Source organism: Sinocyclocheilus rhinocerous, unplaced genomic scaffold (assembly GCF_001515625.1).
Source record: "Sinocyclocheilus rhinocerous isolate Xijiao unplaced genomic scaffold, SAMN03320098_v1.1 scaffold626, whole genome shotgun sequence".
Lineage (NCBI taxonomy): Eukaryota > Metazoa > Chordata > Actinopteri > Cypriniformes > Cyprinidae > Sinocyclocheilus > Sinocyclocheilus rhinocerous.
This window is the reverse complement of record NW_015647437.1, coordinates 546,458-562,217: the sequence shown is the minus strand read 5'-3', so window position 1 is coordinate 562,217 and position 15,760 is coordinate 546,458. Positions and strand designations below refer to the sequence as shown.

Sequence of the window (15,760 nt, the reverse complement as noted above, 5' to 3'; positions counted from 1 at the left end):
CTCACAGACTGTAAGTAAGTTTTTATATTTAAAGAATTTGCCGCTGATGATTCAAACGCGAGTTTTGAGCAGTGTAGAGTAGGCTTGTTGTTTGTTGTTTCTCCGATCACAAATGCAGACATGGTTTTATGTTTACGCGGCGCGATGCGTCATTATAATCCGTAATTATGTCCCCACTGGATGCTACAAATGCCTCGTTTGTAATGGGTTTTAATGTTTTTGTCTCGTTTCGCTCCGGCCAGACAGGGCATCACAGTATGGTGAGGGGCGTAACATTTCCGTCTCACGCTTGAGGTATTCGGCCAATCACAACGCACTGGATAGCTGGCCAATCACAGCACACCTCGCTTTTCAGACCGATGAGCTTTTTAAAAATCGACGCGTTTCAGAAAGGCGGGGCATAGAGGAGAAACAATAATGTACAGTATGTGGAAAATAATGTGTTTTTTGAACCTTAAACCACATAAACACATTTCATTACACCAAATACACAATATAATGTTCTTTTTAGAAACATCATATGACCCCTTAAATTTGTGTTCCGAAGATGAACAAAGGTCTTATGGGTTTGGAACAACATGAGGGTGAGTAATTAATGACAGAATTTTAAATTTTTGGGTGAACAAACCCTTTAAATACTGTATATGAATATGTAATTAGCTTCATTTAAAGTGCTTTTGCTGGTGTGCTGTTTAGCACAGATTTGTGTGAATCGCATAATAGTACTTTAAAGTTCCATTCACAGATAAACTAGACGGAGAGTTTGCTCAAAGACAGGCGGGGAAAGCAATCATGCTTCAGTGCACCTTTTCCAAAGACATCTTGGCCAAAAGCTCATTGCATCAACTTGCCAGACAGACAGCTCTCAAGTTCTGCATGTGCCATTGTCAAGTCTTCACATCCACTGAGTCAGAAAAGAACATTTTTTCTACCATCTGAGAACTCCAGCCTCATGCAGCCAGACTCTCTTCTCGCAGCTTTTCACCATCGAGAACATGCAGCATCAACACAGGTCTGCGTATTAGTTTAAGTCTTAAACTATAAGTCTTTTCATAGCGCTCTCTGGCTGTCAATAGTTCGACATAAAGTTTAAAGTCACATTTCATAGTGGCTGCTATTTGAAGTCGGCGTGATTTGTTTTGCATTCTATATAAGCCTGCTCATCAGCAGGAGTTAATAGAGGCCATTCAGTCTGAGCTGGGTTATAATGGTAGCCCTGTGGCTCTCTCTCTCTCCCACGATTTGCCGGAACCCAGGGTCAGTTATTTAAATAGAGAAGTTTCATTGTTATAGTACAGCCCTTAAAGTGGAGGAAATGTTCCTGATCAGACTGTACTGTATTCTCCTGAGGGATGGCAGCAAGTCGTTTGGGTAATGTAAGGCCGTCCCTCATAAACTTTAAAGGACATTAGTCTCTGAAAGTTTTGCTGCTTTGTGTTGTGCATGGTGATTTATCATCATTGTGGGATGGCATTTTCAGATTTGAGTCCCCAAAACAATCCAATGGAAAGTTTTTAAACAAGCTGACCTTTAAAAATTACCCAAGAATTCACTGTTACATTCGTGATGGAGCCCTGCATATCCAGGTGAATTTCCTTACATATATCAGCATCAAAACTACCACACACACAAAAAAAAAGCTATATTTTCATGAACCACTGTTTACCCTTGGCAGTTTATGCAAAGTAAATTGTATTGCCAAATGACTCCTATTATTTATATTAACTTATTATGAGGATTTCAGGAGTTAGTCAACCAAAAATGTAAATTCTGTGATCATTTGTTCTCCCTCATGTTGTTACAAACTCTTTTGTAGAAAATAAGGTATTTTGAAAAATGTCTAAGCTGCTCTGTTCCGAAAAAAAAAGTAGATGGGGGTGAGGCACTGTCTAGCTTTTTTTTTTTTTTTTAAAAGAAAGAGTATCAGAAAGAATCACAAAAGTATCATAAAAGTACCAAGAAAGTAATCCATATAACTTAAGTTTAAATTGGCAGGGTGAGAAAATGTTGGCAGTATTCTCCTCATTTTCAGCGAACTGTTCCTTTAATTTGTACACAAACTTGTGACATTTTGGCCTTACAAGAAGCGTCCTTTCATTTACAACATGAATTTATGCATAGAGTTCCAAGTAAGCCAATCAAAAGAAGGCTTTTCCTTCACACCTACTCTATTTACTTGAATAACTGACAGATTTTTGGTCTGAATCACCTTGTTGGAAGGAAAGAGCGCGCCGACGGCAGAGACCAGAAGTCACTTTCACATTTGACTTTCAGAGCAAAATGAATGCTGACTCCTACATTTTCCACCAGGCTATTTGAGTGCTGAACTTTTCAACTTGAAAGCTGTAAGCCGCTTTCTGAATAGTTTACGATATAGAGCTTTGGTATAAACAAACTGTAACCACAGTGCAGGTTGAACTGTGTTCAACCATGTGTAGTTTTTATTTTTTTTCAACTGTGCTTAAAGGGATAGTTCACTCAAAAAAGACCATTCTGTCATTATTTACACACCTTCATGTGATTCCATACCTGTATGAGCTTATTTCTTCTGCAGAACCCAAAAGGAGATATTTTCTGAGAGTGAATGTTTTTGTTTTTGTCCATATAATGAAAGTCAGTCCACAGAGGAAGGAAAGTAAGGGTTGGAACGACATGATAACAGAATTTTTATTTTTTTATGTTTTTGGGTGAATCAATCTGATTTCTGAGAAATATCAAAAAACCAAAGGGCATTTGTTGTTGCTAAGGCAACAGGGTTGTTTGATTTATCCACATCTTATCATCATTCTCTTAAGGAGAGTAATATCTTATCCACAGGCTGAATATAAGTGAGGCACTGGCAATGTAGTGCACATACAGTGCATGACCTACTACAAATCTGAAACATGATTAAAAATCCATCTTCATTCATGCAAGTATATATTTGAAGTTCCCTATAGTTGTTAAAGCCATATCAGTGCTGCACACAGTATTTGCACTTATAATCTCGCCATGGTTTCATTGCATTAGCTTATAGTCTCATAGCCCTAACACACATGGTTGAGACCACACATTGGCACCAAATCCATTTTTCTGTCTACCATGTCTAAAGTCCATGCACTCAGATCCAGTCCTCAAATCCACTTTCTGTTGCTGGAGGGGAAGTGGGGGCATGTTTTTTTTTTGTGTCCAAAGTCTTGAAGACCATTTGAAGGCATCTAATTCAATCCTTGCCCCCAAGACAAGACTCACAACTAATCTTCTGTGGGTACCAGTGATGTTTGCGCATATCTGGCTGTAATGTGCAATGTAATCTAGTTTTAGAAAATTGGTCACTAACAGCTGTTAGTAAGAATCAGGAGATTGAGCTATGACAGATAAAGGCCATTTAAAGTCACATGAAATGGAAACTGTGATCATCTTTTCTTCCCTGTTGTGACCTTTATTCCAGCGAAATGGCTTCTCAAATGGGAAAAGAATGAGGGCGGGACTTGAATTTGTCCTTTGGGAATTGATTGAATAGTTGTTGTTTGCTAAATGCTGTAATTTTATGAGTGACATGATGCTGGAGCAAAGGTTTGCCTAGACCTTGTGCCAGTGGGCAAAATAATTGATGTTGCAAGGGATTTTTTTTTTTTTTTGATTATGGGGGCACATGAATTAAGAACTGACAATTTTGATAATGGTGAAAAAAAAAATTTAATTATTGATATAAATCATAATATCTGGAGGTCCATTGGAGATTCAACAAAAAGACAGATCCAAATGCCATCCCTCATCGCCAACCTCAATTAATTATAACCACTTCAATTACAAACAAATATTTAATAAAAACAAAAATATAAAATAAGTAGCCTAATTATATACTAATAGATAAACTTTACAGTTTGAAATGGGAATCACGTATTATTCATTGCCTTAAAAAAGATACAGGGAAGCAATACTATCAATCACTCAGATCAATTACAGGGTTTTGAAAAGAAGGAGATTGTGATTAAAATACAGCACTTGTATTTTATTCTTACTGATGTTTATGTAACAGCCCCGCCTCGTTTCCAACCTTCTCAATCTCTGTTGGAGGGACTGAGATTGTCCCTCGGTGGATGCTGAAGGTTACCGCGTGCGTAAAGCGCGCGCTCAGATGCTGCGCGTTGCTCACACTCCGCTTGGACTCGATATGGGTTGCTCCTGCTAAGTGTAGTTTAACACCTCCACAAAACCAGGAAAAGCATATTTACATCAAGTTCAGGTTATTTTAATCGCCAACATGAAATTTCCTCGTGGAAGTAGTCGTGTTTGCCGGTTTACATCGGTTGTATTCACCCGTGGAGCTGTAATTGAGACAGAAGAGGAATACAGTTACAGTCGCTCGGATGGACAAGTGTATCCGATGGATAAAAGTGGATTTAAAATCTAAGAAACGGGATACTTCCGGTCTTTGGATGAAAGTTGCGGTTTTGAAGGTACAGCACGGCATTTTCTCTCGTTTGTGAACTAGTTTTTTCTGCTCATGAATAATTAGAAAGCATAGTAGAGCTGCTAATTAACAGATATTCGCTGATGCTGACACTTTCAGAGAAACGTTATTCCACTGCGTGAGGAAAAACAAGCATTTGTTTTAGACGAGTGTGTGAACTGCTGGTTGTAATCTTTTCCAATTAATTCAACCGCCTTTCAAAGTGACAAAATTGCTGTAATTTCTCTATGCGCACGATTATGTGTGAGCTTGCGTTTGACAGAGAGAGAGAACGAGAGAGAGGGAAAAAGAGGGTAAGGGAAAGGAAACAGGGTTGTAACCCATGTCTTTTATAGACATTGTCACTGTAGTTTTCAATAAATCTGAACTTTGAATAGTTTAATTTTATAGTTTTAGTCTTGGTGTTTAGAGTCTCACATTATATAAGAATATTAGAATTTAACTACTCTTTGTATACATTTTTAATTGCATCTGTTATAGGTCAAACTGCACATATGCAATTATGTTAATCAAATGTCTAATTATACATACCTGCGTTAAAGTCTATCACAATATATATAGTATGCAGTATATAATATACATATACAGATAGATAGATAGATAAATAGATAGGCCTAGATAGATAGATAGATAGATAGATAGACAGACTTCTGTATTGATGGAGACAGTAAAGACAGGAAACAATGGGGAGAAGAGTGGGACAGTGGGTGGCTGATATTTATACAGTACACTGTTTATTTGGAGTCCCGCAGTAACCATAACCATAATATTAACCCTAACCTTTGCAGCAGATGCAAATCTCAAGTTTCACATAACAGCATGTATGTACACAATAATTACACTGTATCAAATGCTTTACATTTTAATCTAAATAGGACACCTAACATAATATGAGTTGTGACTTGTGTTTGTTCCTTTAGACATTTTTTTTCTTCTAATGAACAAAAACAAACTAATCTAAAGATGCATGCACATCCTGAATTGTTCTGATTGAAGATCCCATTACAAACCCAACAAACAAACACAATCACAAATTATTGATATGAGAAATAATGAAAAGGCATCATTCAGTTGAGCTGTGATGCCTATTTCTTCCTCTGCAGGGAGTGTCCACTCTGAGACAGCTTCATGATCAAAACTGACACTGAGAAGGCTAAAGAGGCAATTATGTGGAAAAACCAATAAGTGGTGGTCCCTTTACACAAGAGTGGGTTATATCTGTGATGATGGTGTTTTGTATGGGTTTTTTTCCCCAACAGAATGCATTTTACTATCATATTGAACGGTTTAAGTGATGACATATTGCTATTGCACATTTGTTCATTTATGTGACACATCTGCCGACAAGGCGCTGCTCAGACCCTGAGTGATGTTACATTCGAGGTGCGGCAAGGTTCAAGCGTTCTTGCCTCTGTCTTTTTCCCTTATGTATCTTTCTTATTTACATAACATGAGTCAAAGCAGTGTAAAATAATGTCCAATGTGATGTGTTCAAATAGAATTTCCAAAATGCTACAATTTGATGTATAGTCAGGCATTTATAAAACTTTTATGGTAAATACAGTCCACCCAAAAATGAAAAATTTGTAATCTCTAGGATGTCGTTCCAAACCTGTGTGAATTTCTTTCTTCAGAGGAACACAAAATAAGATATTTTTTCTATGCAATGAAAGTCCATGGGGTTCACTGTTGTTTTGGAACTCATTTACATTTATTGCATGCTGGGAAAAAAACTGAAATCCTCTCAAAGCCATAAGAATTGATCTATTCATGACATACAAAATTATTTGAGAAGACAAGTAGACCTTTGCTCTGAGTTTGATATCATTTATATGGCCAGAATGGGTTCATTTGTCATGAAATGCAAATAAATTTTTATCCATTTCCACATTAGGGCTATAATAAATGTCGTGCTGAGCTCACACAAATTTTGCAAAATCTGCTAAAATATGGAGCGAAAAGCAACTGCTCACTGTGCAGTTTCCTTTTTTTCTCAATTTGCAGAGACAGTATATACTACAAGCCAGTTTGTTTTGATATTTTGTGAAACGCTCTCACCTCCCCGCGTCCACTTATTATTTAGCTGATACTGCTTATGTTTCTGTCTGTTTTCTTGGACATCGTACAAGTGAAACAGTAGGGAGGGAGGAGACTTTTGTCCTAGTTAGTCAAGTCACATCCAGAGTTCAAACACAGGCTTTTCAGGACAGCTGTGCGAACAATCACCCATAAATAAAGGATAGACTTTACACAGTGTACCATGCAGCGCAAGGCCACGGCCCTGTGCTTTCTAGTGAAAATCTGCTAAAATATGGAGCGAAAAGCAACTGCTCACTGTGCAGTTTCCTTTTTTTCTCAATTTGCAGAGACAGTATATACTACAAGCCAGTTTGTTTTGATATTTTGTGAAACGCTCTCACCTCCCCGCGTCCACTTATTATTTAGCTGATACTGCTTATGTTTCTGTCTGTTTTCTTGGACATCGTACAAGTGAAACAGTAGGGAGGGAGGAGACTTTTGTCCTAGTTAGTCAAGTCACATCCAGAGTTCAAACACAGGCTTTTCAGGACAGCTGTGCGAACAATCACCCATAAATAAAGGATAGACTTTACACAGTTTCACATGGTGTACAAGGCCACGGCCCTGTGCTTTCTAGTGAAAGCTTCTGCTCAGGTGTTCCAATAAGAAATTGATTTTTCATGCCAAAACTTAGTGGCACACGCTGTGCAATCTGGTTGATATGATAAGACACACACTGGGATACAAAACACGTGACTTAAAAAAATGTAATTCTGGATTTCTTTCATAAAAAAACTTTCGTCTTTGGTTATAGGGTCTCAGCTTGGCTTCAACCATCTGATGGAAGTCTTCACGGAGTATGCCTATAATGAAAGCTTCTTTGAAAATGGATCCCGGGGCTTCAATGGCACGGAACAAGGGAGGCGGCACCAGTACAATTATTATGCCATGCTTCTCACACTGCTCATTTTTGTCATTGTCTTCGGCAACGTGCTTGTGTGTATGGCCGTCTCGAGGGAGAAAGCCCTGCAGACCACTACCAACTACTTGATAGTCAGCCTGGCTGTGGCTGATCTGCTAGTTGCCACACTCGTAATGCCATGGGTGGTTTACCTTGAGGTAGGTATCAGCGTGATTGGATGCTAAAATGGTTTAACAACCAACCATCTGTGCTTTACATTGATGCAAGGACAGGTTATTGAATTATTCTCACATGATAAGACTGTCATTTTTTTCGCCATCTTCTTCATAACTCATTAGAGTCAATCTGGGCATGAATTAACTAAGAAAAGCTGCAGGCACCGTCTTAAACCTAATTCTAGCCAATCAATTTGCAGTATCAAATATCAAGCAAAATCCATAGGTTTGTAATGTACATGCAGAAAATAATGTTCTTCAGAGAATAATGCAAGCAGGTTGATTGTGTGATATAAACTGAGCTCTGAACAATGGGTCAAAAGTGACACTTCAGATGCAACACATCAAATTTACAGCATTATTATAACTCGCTGTATTAAATTAGCCTTTTGGTATCTTGTGATGTGTTGTTTTTCTCCTAAAGGGCAGCACCGAGTAACTGCGTTAGCTCAGGTCATCATTTATTCAGTTTGAATCATTTATATGCATGAACAGAACATTAAGGAGCACTATTGTGAGATGGTTGAAATGATTATTGGCTAAATAAAAATAGCTAAAAGTCCTCAATATTATTATTAGGGCTAATGAAATCATCATTCCAAATTTCCATAAACAACTTCAGAATATCTTCAGAACGTGAATGAAAATGAGTCATGAATATAACCTAATTATACTAGCAAAAAATGGCCAATAAAATCAAGTGCTTTAGCTTAGCTGCAGGGTTGGGCCAAACTGACAATTTAAGAAATGTTCTCCTTTCAGTTCAGAGTTTGAATTGAATTGTCCATGCCTCGCAGTGTGTTGAATTAGAATTGATTCAATGCCACACTCATAAAAACAGTCCTTCATCACCAGCTACTGACATAACAATGTAACTGGTAAAAAGAGTCACTGCCACTAACAAAATTCAAGATTTCAAAAATTATTCAAATTCAATTCAAATCTTATTTGTCACATACACAGATAACTGTTCAACTAGAATGAAATGTCAACTTGCATTCTAACATAGTTCATTCTTATAGCAGTGGAATACATTTCCATCCATCCATTCTTCACAACGTTTGTCCTCAGAATACATTTCATTCTATTTAAATCTTTTTTCCTTAATTCAGGAGTCAAATAGAAATTTAAATGCATTCTCAGGCCAGTTCTGAATGCCACACAGCTCTGATTTATGGTAGCACGTTTCCGTTATGTAATAAAAAACAGCTTTTAAACAATAAATAAAATTGTAATTTAATGTCTCTCAATTCTGACTTTTCTTTTTTGAATTGAGAAAAGCAGAGTCCAAATTGCGAGAAAAAAAAGTCAGAATTAGGTAAAAAGTTGCAATTTTTAATCTGTGGTGGACAGAAGCTTCCATACTGATTAGCTCTTTCTGTGCACAGCAATTTTATAAAGTTTCTGTTTCTCTACACACTACATGCTTGTTCTACAGACCTCCCTCTCTTTTTCTCCCTCTATTAGTGCAAGGACATGTTTTGATCACTAACGATGTCTGAGAATGATAGCGGTGAGGCTCATTTCATCTGAGTTTAGAGATATGGTGATGAACTGATTCAGGCAACTCACAGACGCTTTCATTAGAGGTGTCAAATAATTCTTTAATCATTGACAGCGATGCAAACTCTAGGCGGGGACCTAAGACCATCAAGAGGTTTCTGAGTCCCTCGGCTTGCCTAAGGACACACATTAATCAGAGGCAGCTCAGAAAGCTCTGCCAGCCAACTCAGGAGATGCGAACTGTGGATGAGGCTGACCTCTGCTATATTGCTTCTTTCTGCCTGTTTTATTGCATAAACCAGAGAAAATGCCAATATTTTATTGGTTTAAACATTATTATCGTGGCTAAAGCTGTTGCAAATTGAATCCCGCAGACTTGCAGACGAGAAAGACAGGTGGTTGTGGTGTTACTATGGATATTTAGAATCTAAAGATATTAGTAATATGCAATGCTGGCCAGAGTGCTTCTGGCAAGTAACTAACTATTGCACATTTGCAAGCAAACATTGTAGGTTTGCATTCAAGATGCATTGTTCTACAATTAGCAGAGCGTTTAGTTGTCCATGTCTGTCCTCCCAGGTGGTGGGAGAGTGGCGGTTCAGCACAATCCATTGTGACATCTTTGTCACCCTGGACGTGATGATGTGTACAGCGAGCATACTCAATCTATGTGCCATCAGTATTGACAGGTAGGTGTTTCTACACTGCCATTATAAGAGTGGTCTAATGCTGACCGAGACATAATTTGGTGGCTCAGCTCAAAAGAGGGACCAACTCAGCTTCCGCACACCTGAAATTAAACCAGATTTGGTGCTGAGGTTTAATAAATCTGCAAAAATGTCAACAATTCTGTGTTTTTCTGTCAATATGGGGTGCTGTGTGTACATTAATGAGGAAAAAAAATTAACTTAAATGATTTTAGCAAATGGCTGCAATATAACAAAGAGTGAAAAATTTAAGGGGGTCTGAATACTTTCCGTACCCACTGTATAGACGACAACAATTTCATTGTACATTGTCACTTACAATGTCACGTGAGCTCAAAATAGTTAGAAATACTTGTGAGATCAATAGCGGTTCATACTAAACGTCTCCTCTATTTATTCTAGTAAGTAATCAGATACTAGAAAAAAAGTCTTAAAAGGATTACAGAGGTCATGGGAAGCACCGATATGTGGTTCTATACTGTTCATCATAGGTCACATGATTGCAGGTATATTTGGAAAATTGTGTGCAGAGGCATGTAGGAATATGATACAGGTCATATAAGGCCTGTAAAATAACAACAAATCCATTTTTGTCTCGTATCTCCCACAGGTACACAGCTGTAGCCATGCCTATGTTGTACAACACACGCTACAGCTCCAAGAGGAGGGTCACAGTCATGATTTCTGTTGTCTGGATTCTGTCTTTTGCAATATCATGTCCACTGCTGCTTGGACTCAATAATACTGGTAAATATGGGTGAAAATATATTCACTAACTAGATTGCCAGGCCAACACTATTCGATAGTTCAGGGTCAGTACGAATTTATTTATTAATTATAATTTTTTTTATTACTCTTTTTTTTATTTTTTAGAAAAGGAATGCATGCTTCTATTCAGCAAGGATGCATTGAATTGATCAAAAATGACAGTAAAGACATTTACAGTATAATGGTACCAAAGATTTCCATGTCAAATAAATGCTGTTCTTTGGAACTTTGTATTAATTAAAGAATCCTGAAAAAATATATCACGGTTTTTACAAAAGCACAACTGTTTTCAACACTGAAAATAAGTCTTGAGCATTAAATCAGCATATTACTATGATTTCGGTGGATAATTTGACACTGAAGACTGGAGTAATTGCTGCTGAAAATTCACCTTTGCTATCAAGTGAATAAATTACATTTTAAAACATATTCACATAGAAAACAGTTGTTTTAAATTGTAATAATATTTTATAATATTACTGTTTTACTTTATTTTTTGATCAAACAAATGCAGCCTTGGTGAGCATGAGACTTTAAAAAAAAATCTTGCCGACCCCAAACATTTGAACAGCAATGTTTTTAGTAGAGCTGTCAATCAATTACACGTTGTAATCCAATGATATTCTGATTAATTAATCAAATTAAAGGCAATTCACTGCATGTATTTGTGGAGAAATGCCCTTGAATTAAAATAAAGACTAAATTATTGTGGCAGACATTATGAAAGAAGCATTAAAAGCCAATATACTGTTTTATATCTGTAAGCTTATCTCTGACCTACTGTCCGCTACTGTGCACTTTGTCTCACCTTATATGCATTATTCTGCATGTGAATTAATAACTATAAGGAATATGATAGCTAAACTCTGTGTAAGTGTCTTAAACGTGAACAAATGGCTTCTGCTTATTAATATTATTATAGCACAACAGCTTGCACTTTAAGAGCTGAATTTACAGAGTATTCGTGTCAATAACTTGCATGCACACTGGTGTTAGGGGCAGCTAAAATTAAGTTAGGTCGCCACTTCATTTAAAAGTTATATTAGAGGAAGTCATTTAATCAGCATTCTTCTGCTTGAATGCTCGTGCTGGGAGGATGAGGTCAGGGATTTGTAGGCATGAACAAAACAAATTATAATGTAAGAGACTGGGAAGTTGAGTGTTATATTCCACAGTATTTAATACAAGTATTATGTCAGCTGCTGCATTGATACCTTTTTTAGTATATAAGTATGTATTTAGGAGAGAATTTTGAGAATTTTTTCCACTAAATTTTTCGTTATTCAAAAACAGTGATTTAAATACACTTCTAAGATGAGCATGTTTTTCATTTCTGAATTAATTTAGATTTTTTTTCCCAGGGGAAAAATTAATTATCGAATTATCTTGTTAAAAATATTTTAACTCCATTCATTTTTGAATAACTTTGTCTCCTGAGGTTGTGTGGTACAACCAACATTCAATAAATAAATAAAACAAACAAACAAACATAAAATAGGAAATGATATCACAAAAAGGACCCCTGCAGAAGTTTGAATGTGAATACATTTTTAAAAATATTATAAATTCAAAGTGCAAAGAAATACGTGTTTACTTTTTACTTGGGTACACTACGTGACAATTTTTTTTCTTTTTTTTTTTTTAAACGATACATTAAAAAAATCAAAACCACATTAAACCAATATCAATACAATACAATCAATACAAAGTATATTTAATAAGTGTTTAAGTTTTTCACTTTCTGTAACATGTACAGTCATATATGTTATTGACCCAGACATCTGTTTTACCTATCCAGTCAGTAAACTCCATTTTGTTTATATAATACATAATACATAAGACAAAATGTCACTAATTTCCACTGTATTTTTTCATTGCAGTCACTCATGACGATGCTCTGTGTGTGATCGCAAACCCTGCCTTTGTAGTGTACTCCTCTATTGTATCATTCTACGTTCCTTTCATCATAACACTGCTAGTATACGTGCAGATCTACGTGGTACTGCGAAAGAGACGGAAACGTGTCAACACCAAACGCACATGTCCAGTTACGGACATGGATATGAGCTTGACTTTAAAGGTGAGAACAGCTGCAGGATGATGAAAGTTTCTACTTACTTGGCACTCCAGTAGAGTTTAGTGAATTGGGATTGTTAAAAACTGCAGTGTCAATGAATTGCAAAGTAATTAATCAGCACTGCAATTCCCATTAGCTGTATATCAGTAATATAGCAGTAGCAGTATATCTCTAATGAACAGTTGGATAGTAGTAAATAATCTGTGATCATAGCGTGTCTAGAATGACCTTTTCCTCTATTTTTGCTTGTATTGATTCTGCCGACATACAGCAAATGGTCGCTGCTTCATATGACTGTTATTATAATACATGGCTAGTCTTTGCATTGTTTTACACGGAGCAACGACATCCAGGCTTCTCCATGGAGCGCATGCCGCAGCAGAATAAATTCAATATAGCATTATTCAAAGAAACTGATAGCTTATCTACCCATCCTAAGCTTCTGCAAGGGCATCAGTGCATTATTGAGAGCCATTTGTGGTTAGGGAGTTCTCATACTGTGTCCTGACGGCATAAGTAAACATCTCCTATCAGTGGTTTGTGTCACTGCTGTGTCTCCTCCAAAGCATTCTGATGTGAAAACAGGCTCAGATCAACATCATGTTTATTTCAGGAGCGCTTTCATTTTGATGTGCAAAACTCGTCCTTATCCTTCTATACAGCAAGTGTCTTGTTTTCAAAATGCTGAAGTTTTGGATTTAGATCTGAAATGGTCTTTAGATTGGCCACTTGTGCATCCAAAACGTATGCTTTGGAGATTGAGAATGCAAAGCTTTGGCAATCCTCAGCTAATTTAAAATGTTAAAGGATTTGGAAACTTTTCCTAGCGCATTACCTATAAACATGATCTATAAGCTGACATTTGCATAAAATATCACTGTGACTGAACGGAATTACCAACCTTCCAGTTGCATGTTTCTATAATTGCTAAAAAATTTAAACCGAACCTAGGGCAGGACAACTAATTCCTTTCTGGTCTAAATCTGTCGAAACAGTCTGGTGTTTCTCCCATGTGTTTCAGAAATGCACCCACCCTGATGATGTGAAACTCTGCACTGTGATCGTCAAGTCCAGTGGGAATTTTCCTGTGAACAACAAAAACGTGGTACACGTTATTCACCTTTTCTTTCCAAATATCGCTCTTGACAGGATTCTTGAGCTTCTAACCGCTTGTCATATGTACCAGAAGCAATAACGACAGATGACATTTGAGAAATGACAGTGTGTCAGCAAATATTAAATGTTAATCTCTGCATCCAGTGTAGACTTCATATAAAGTTATGTTGACTGAAACAATACACTGTTCTGTTCTTAAATGAGCTGTTTGTTTGATAAAGTGAACCAATTCATTTCATTATCAAAGCCTGAGCACTTCAGCACTAATTTTAACCAAAATGACTTCTTTTTCATCTTTTTTGTTAGATCTTCATAAAGGAGGTGGTAAACAATGGCGATGACATCCAAATGGATGAAATGACAAACTTAAACCCTGCGAGACAGAGGAAGCAGGATCAGTCTGGTACAAGTCAACAACACAGCAGGCTGGTTAACTCTAATCTAAGAGAGACTGACATATCACCTGAAGCTGGTGTCAAACCTGAAAGAAATGGCAACACCAGCAATATCACAAAAGGGGCCAAAGCATTTGAGATCCAGGTCTCCCCCACCGGCAAAACACAGACATCGGTCAAGACTCTTAACAAACGCAAAATCTCCCAGCAGAAGGAGAAGAAGGCTACTCAAATGTTAGCTATTGTCCTTGGTAAGTGTTGCTTTAAAGTACTTTAATGGTGAAGTGTGTGATTTTTTTTAAGTTAAAATACTTGAAGTTAAACATTTTTGGTTGATTTGCTCATAAGTGTAAACACTGTGGCACTTTCAAAACATTGCTTTGTATTTCATCATCACAACCAGCAGGGTTGCCAGATCTGCGTAACAAAACTAGTCCAATGGCCAATCAGAAATAGCCCAAAACTAGGTCAATGACCCTAGCCCAAATATCAAAACTCAACATATGCTACTCCCATACCTAAAATGTATATTTTACAGTCACTGTTATGCATTTGTAGATCACTATATAGTAGCAATCATAAACACAGTTAGTCTTTGTAAAGGACCTCAAGTTCCCTAACCTCAAGTTAAGCTCTAGCACAGTTAAATAATCTGTCAAACCTTTAACCAGCAGAGAAAAAACAGTATCCCACAGCAACAGTTGAAAAGTAGCCCAATTTTGAGGGAAGACTCTAGACTTAGCGACCCCAAAAACCGGCCTGACAACAGCAACACTGGTACAGCCAATGGTGTGACTTTCGGGGCAGGACTGTCTGTTTGTCCAACCAATAGCATACAGGCAGAGTATTGTGTTTGATTTTTGCAGTTTCACTTGGTGATGCTAATGGTGTGAAAATTACCCACTTCAGCTTTAGCAATACTGTTTGATTTCATTTAACTGAATAATGTTCATTATGTACATATGTACCCCTGAATGAAATATTTTATATAGGCTTTCAACTCAGTTTCTTAACATTTCCCACCCAAACTGAATTATTACCTCTGTGTGCTTTATTTTCAGGTGTATTTATCATCTGCTGGCTGCCGTTCTTCATCACGCACATTGTGAACACCTACTGCCAAGTCCCTCCTGAACTCTACACTGCCTTTACGTGGCTGGGCTACGTGAACAGTGCCGTAAATCCCATCATATACACCACTTTCAACATTGAGTTTCGCAAAGCTTTCATTAAGATTTTACACTGTTGAAAGAGAACTCGCTTCACCGGAGCAGAAGGGATAGAAATGATACCTCATCTGCAGTGGACACACTGTAAAACTTCAAATAAAGATTTTAAATTGGATCCCAAGTGGATCTAACTGGGGGCTACATCTCTTGCATTTCACAGAGATTAAAACTAAAGGAATGTATATAAATTGTCTGTATTATAAAAATTATTTTGTTCCAAGATCATATCGCCCAGAAAAGAAAAGAAAAACACATAAAATCCCTGGGGGAGATGGGGCTTAAAGCAATATTTTCAGCACAGACAAAAACTCTTGTTTGGAATTGCTTCAAGCAATGCCTTTGCTTATCTGTTT

General features: G+C 37.1%; 1 protein-coding gene across 1 annotated transcript; it reads left to right on the top strand.

Annotated features, from left to right (window-relative positions):
• The first annotated feature begins 4,142 nt into the window (after positions 1–4,142).
• Positions 4,143–15,545, top strand: LOC107709110 (D(2)-like dopamine receptor). The gene is made up of 8 exons (XM_016513518.1): positions 4,143–4,442; positions 7,290–7,594; positions 9,695–9,804; positions 10,433–10,569; positions 12,471–12,670; positions 13,689–13,772; positions 14,090–14,429; positions 15,240–15,545. The coding sequence occupies exons 2-8, from the start codon at positions 7,316–7,318 to the stop codon at positions 15,425–15,427; spliced, it is 1,338 nt and encodes a 445-aa protein (XP_016369004.1). The 5' UTR covers positions 4,143–4,442; positions 7,290–7,315; the 3' UTR covers positions 15,428–15,545.
• The last annotated feature ends 215 nt before the right edge of the window (positions 15,546–15,760 follow it).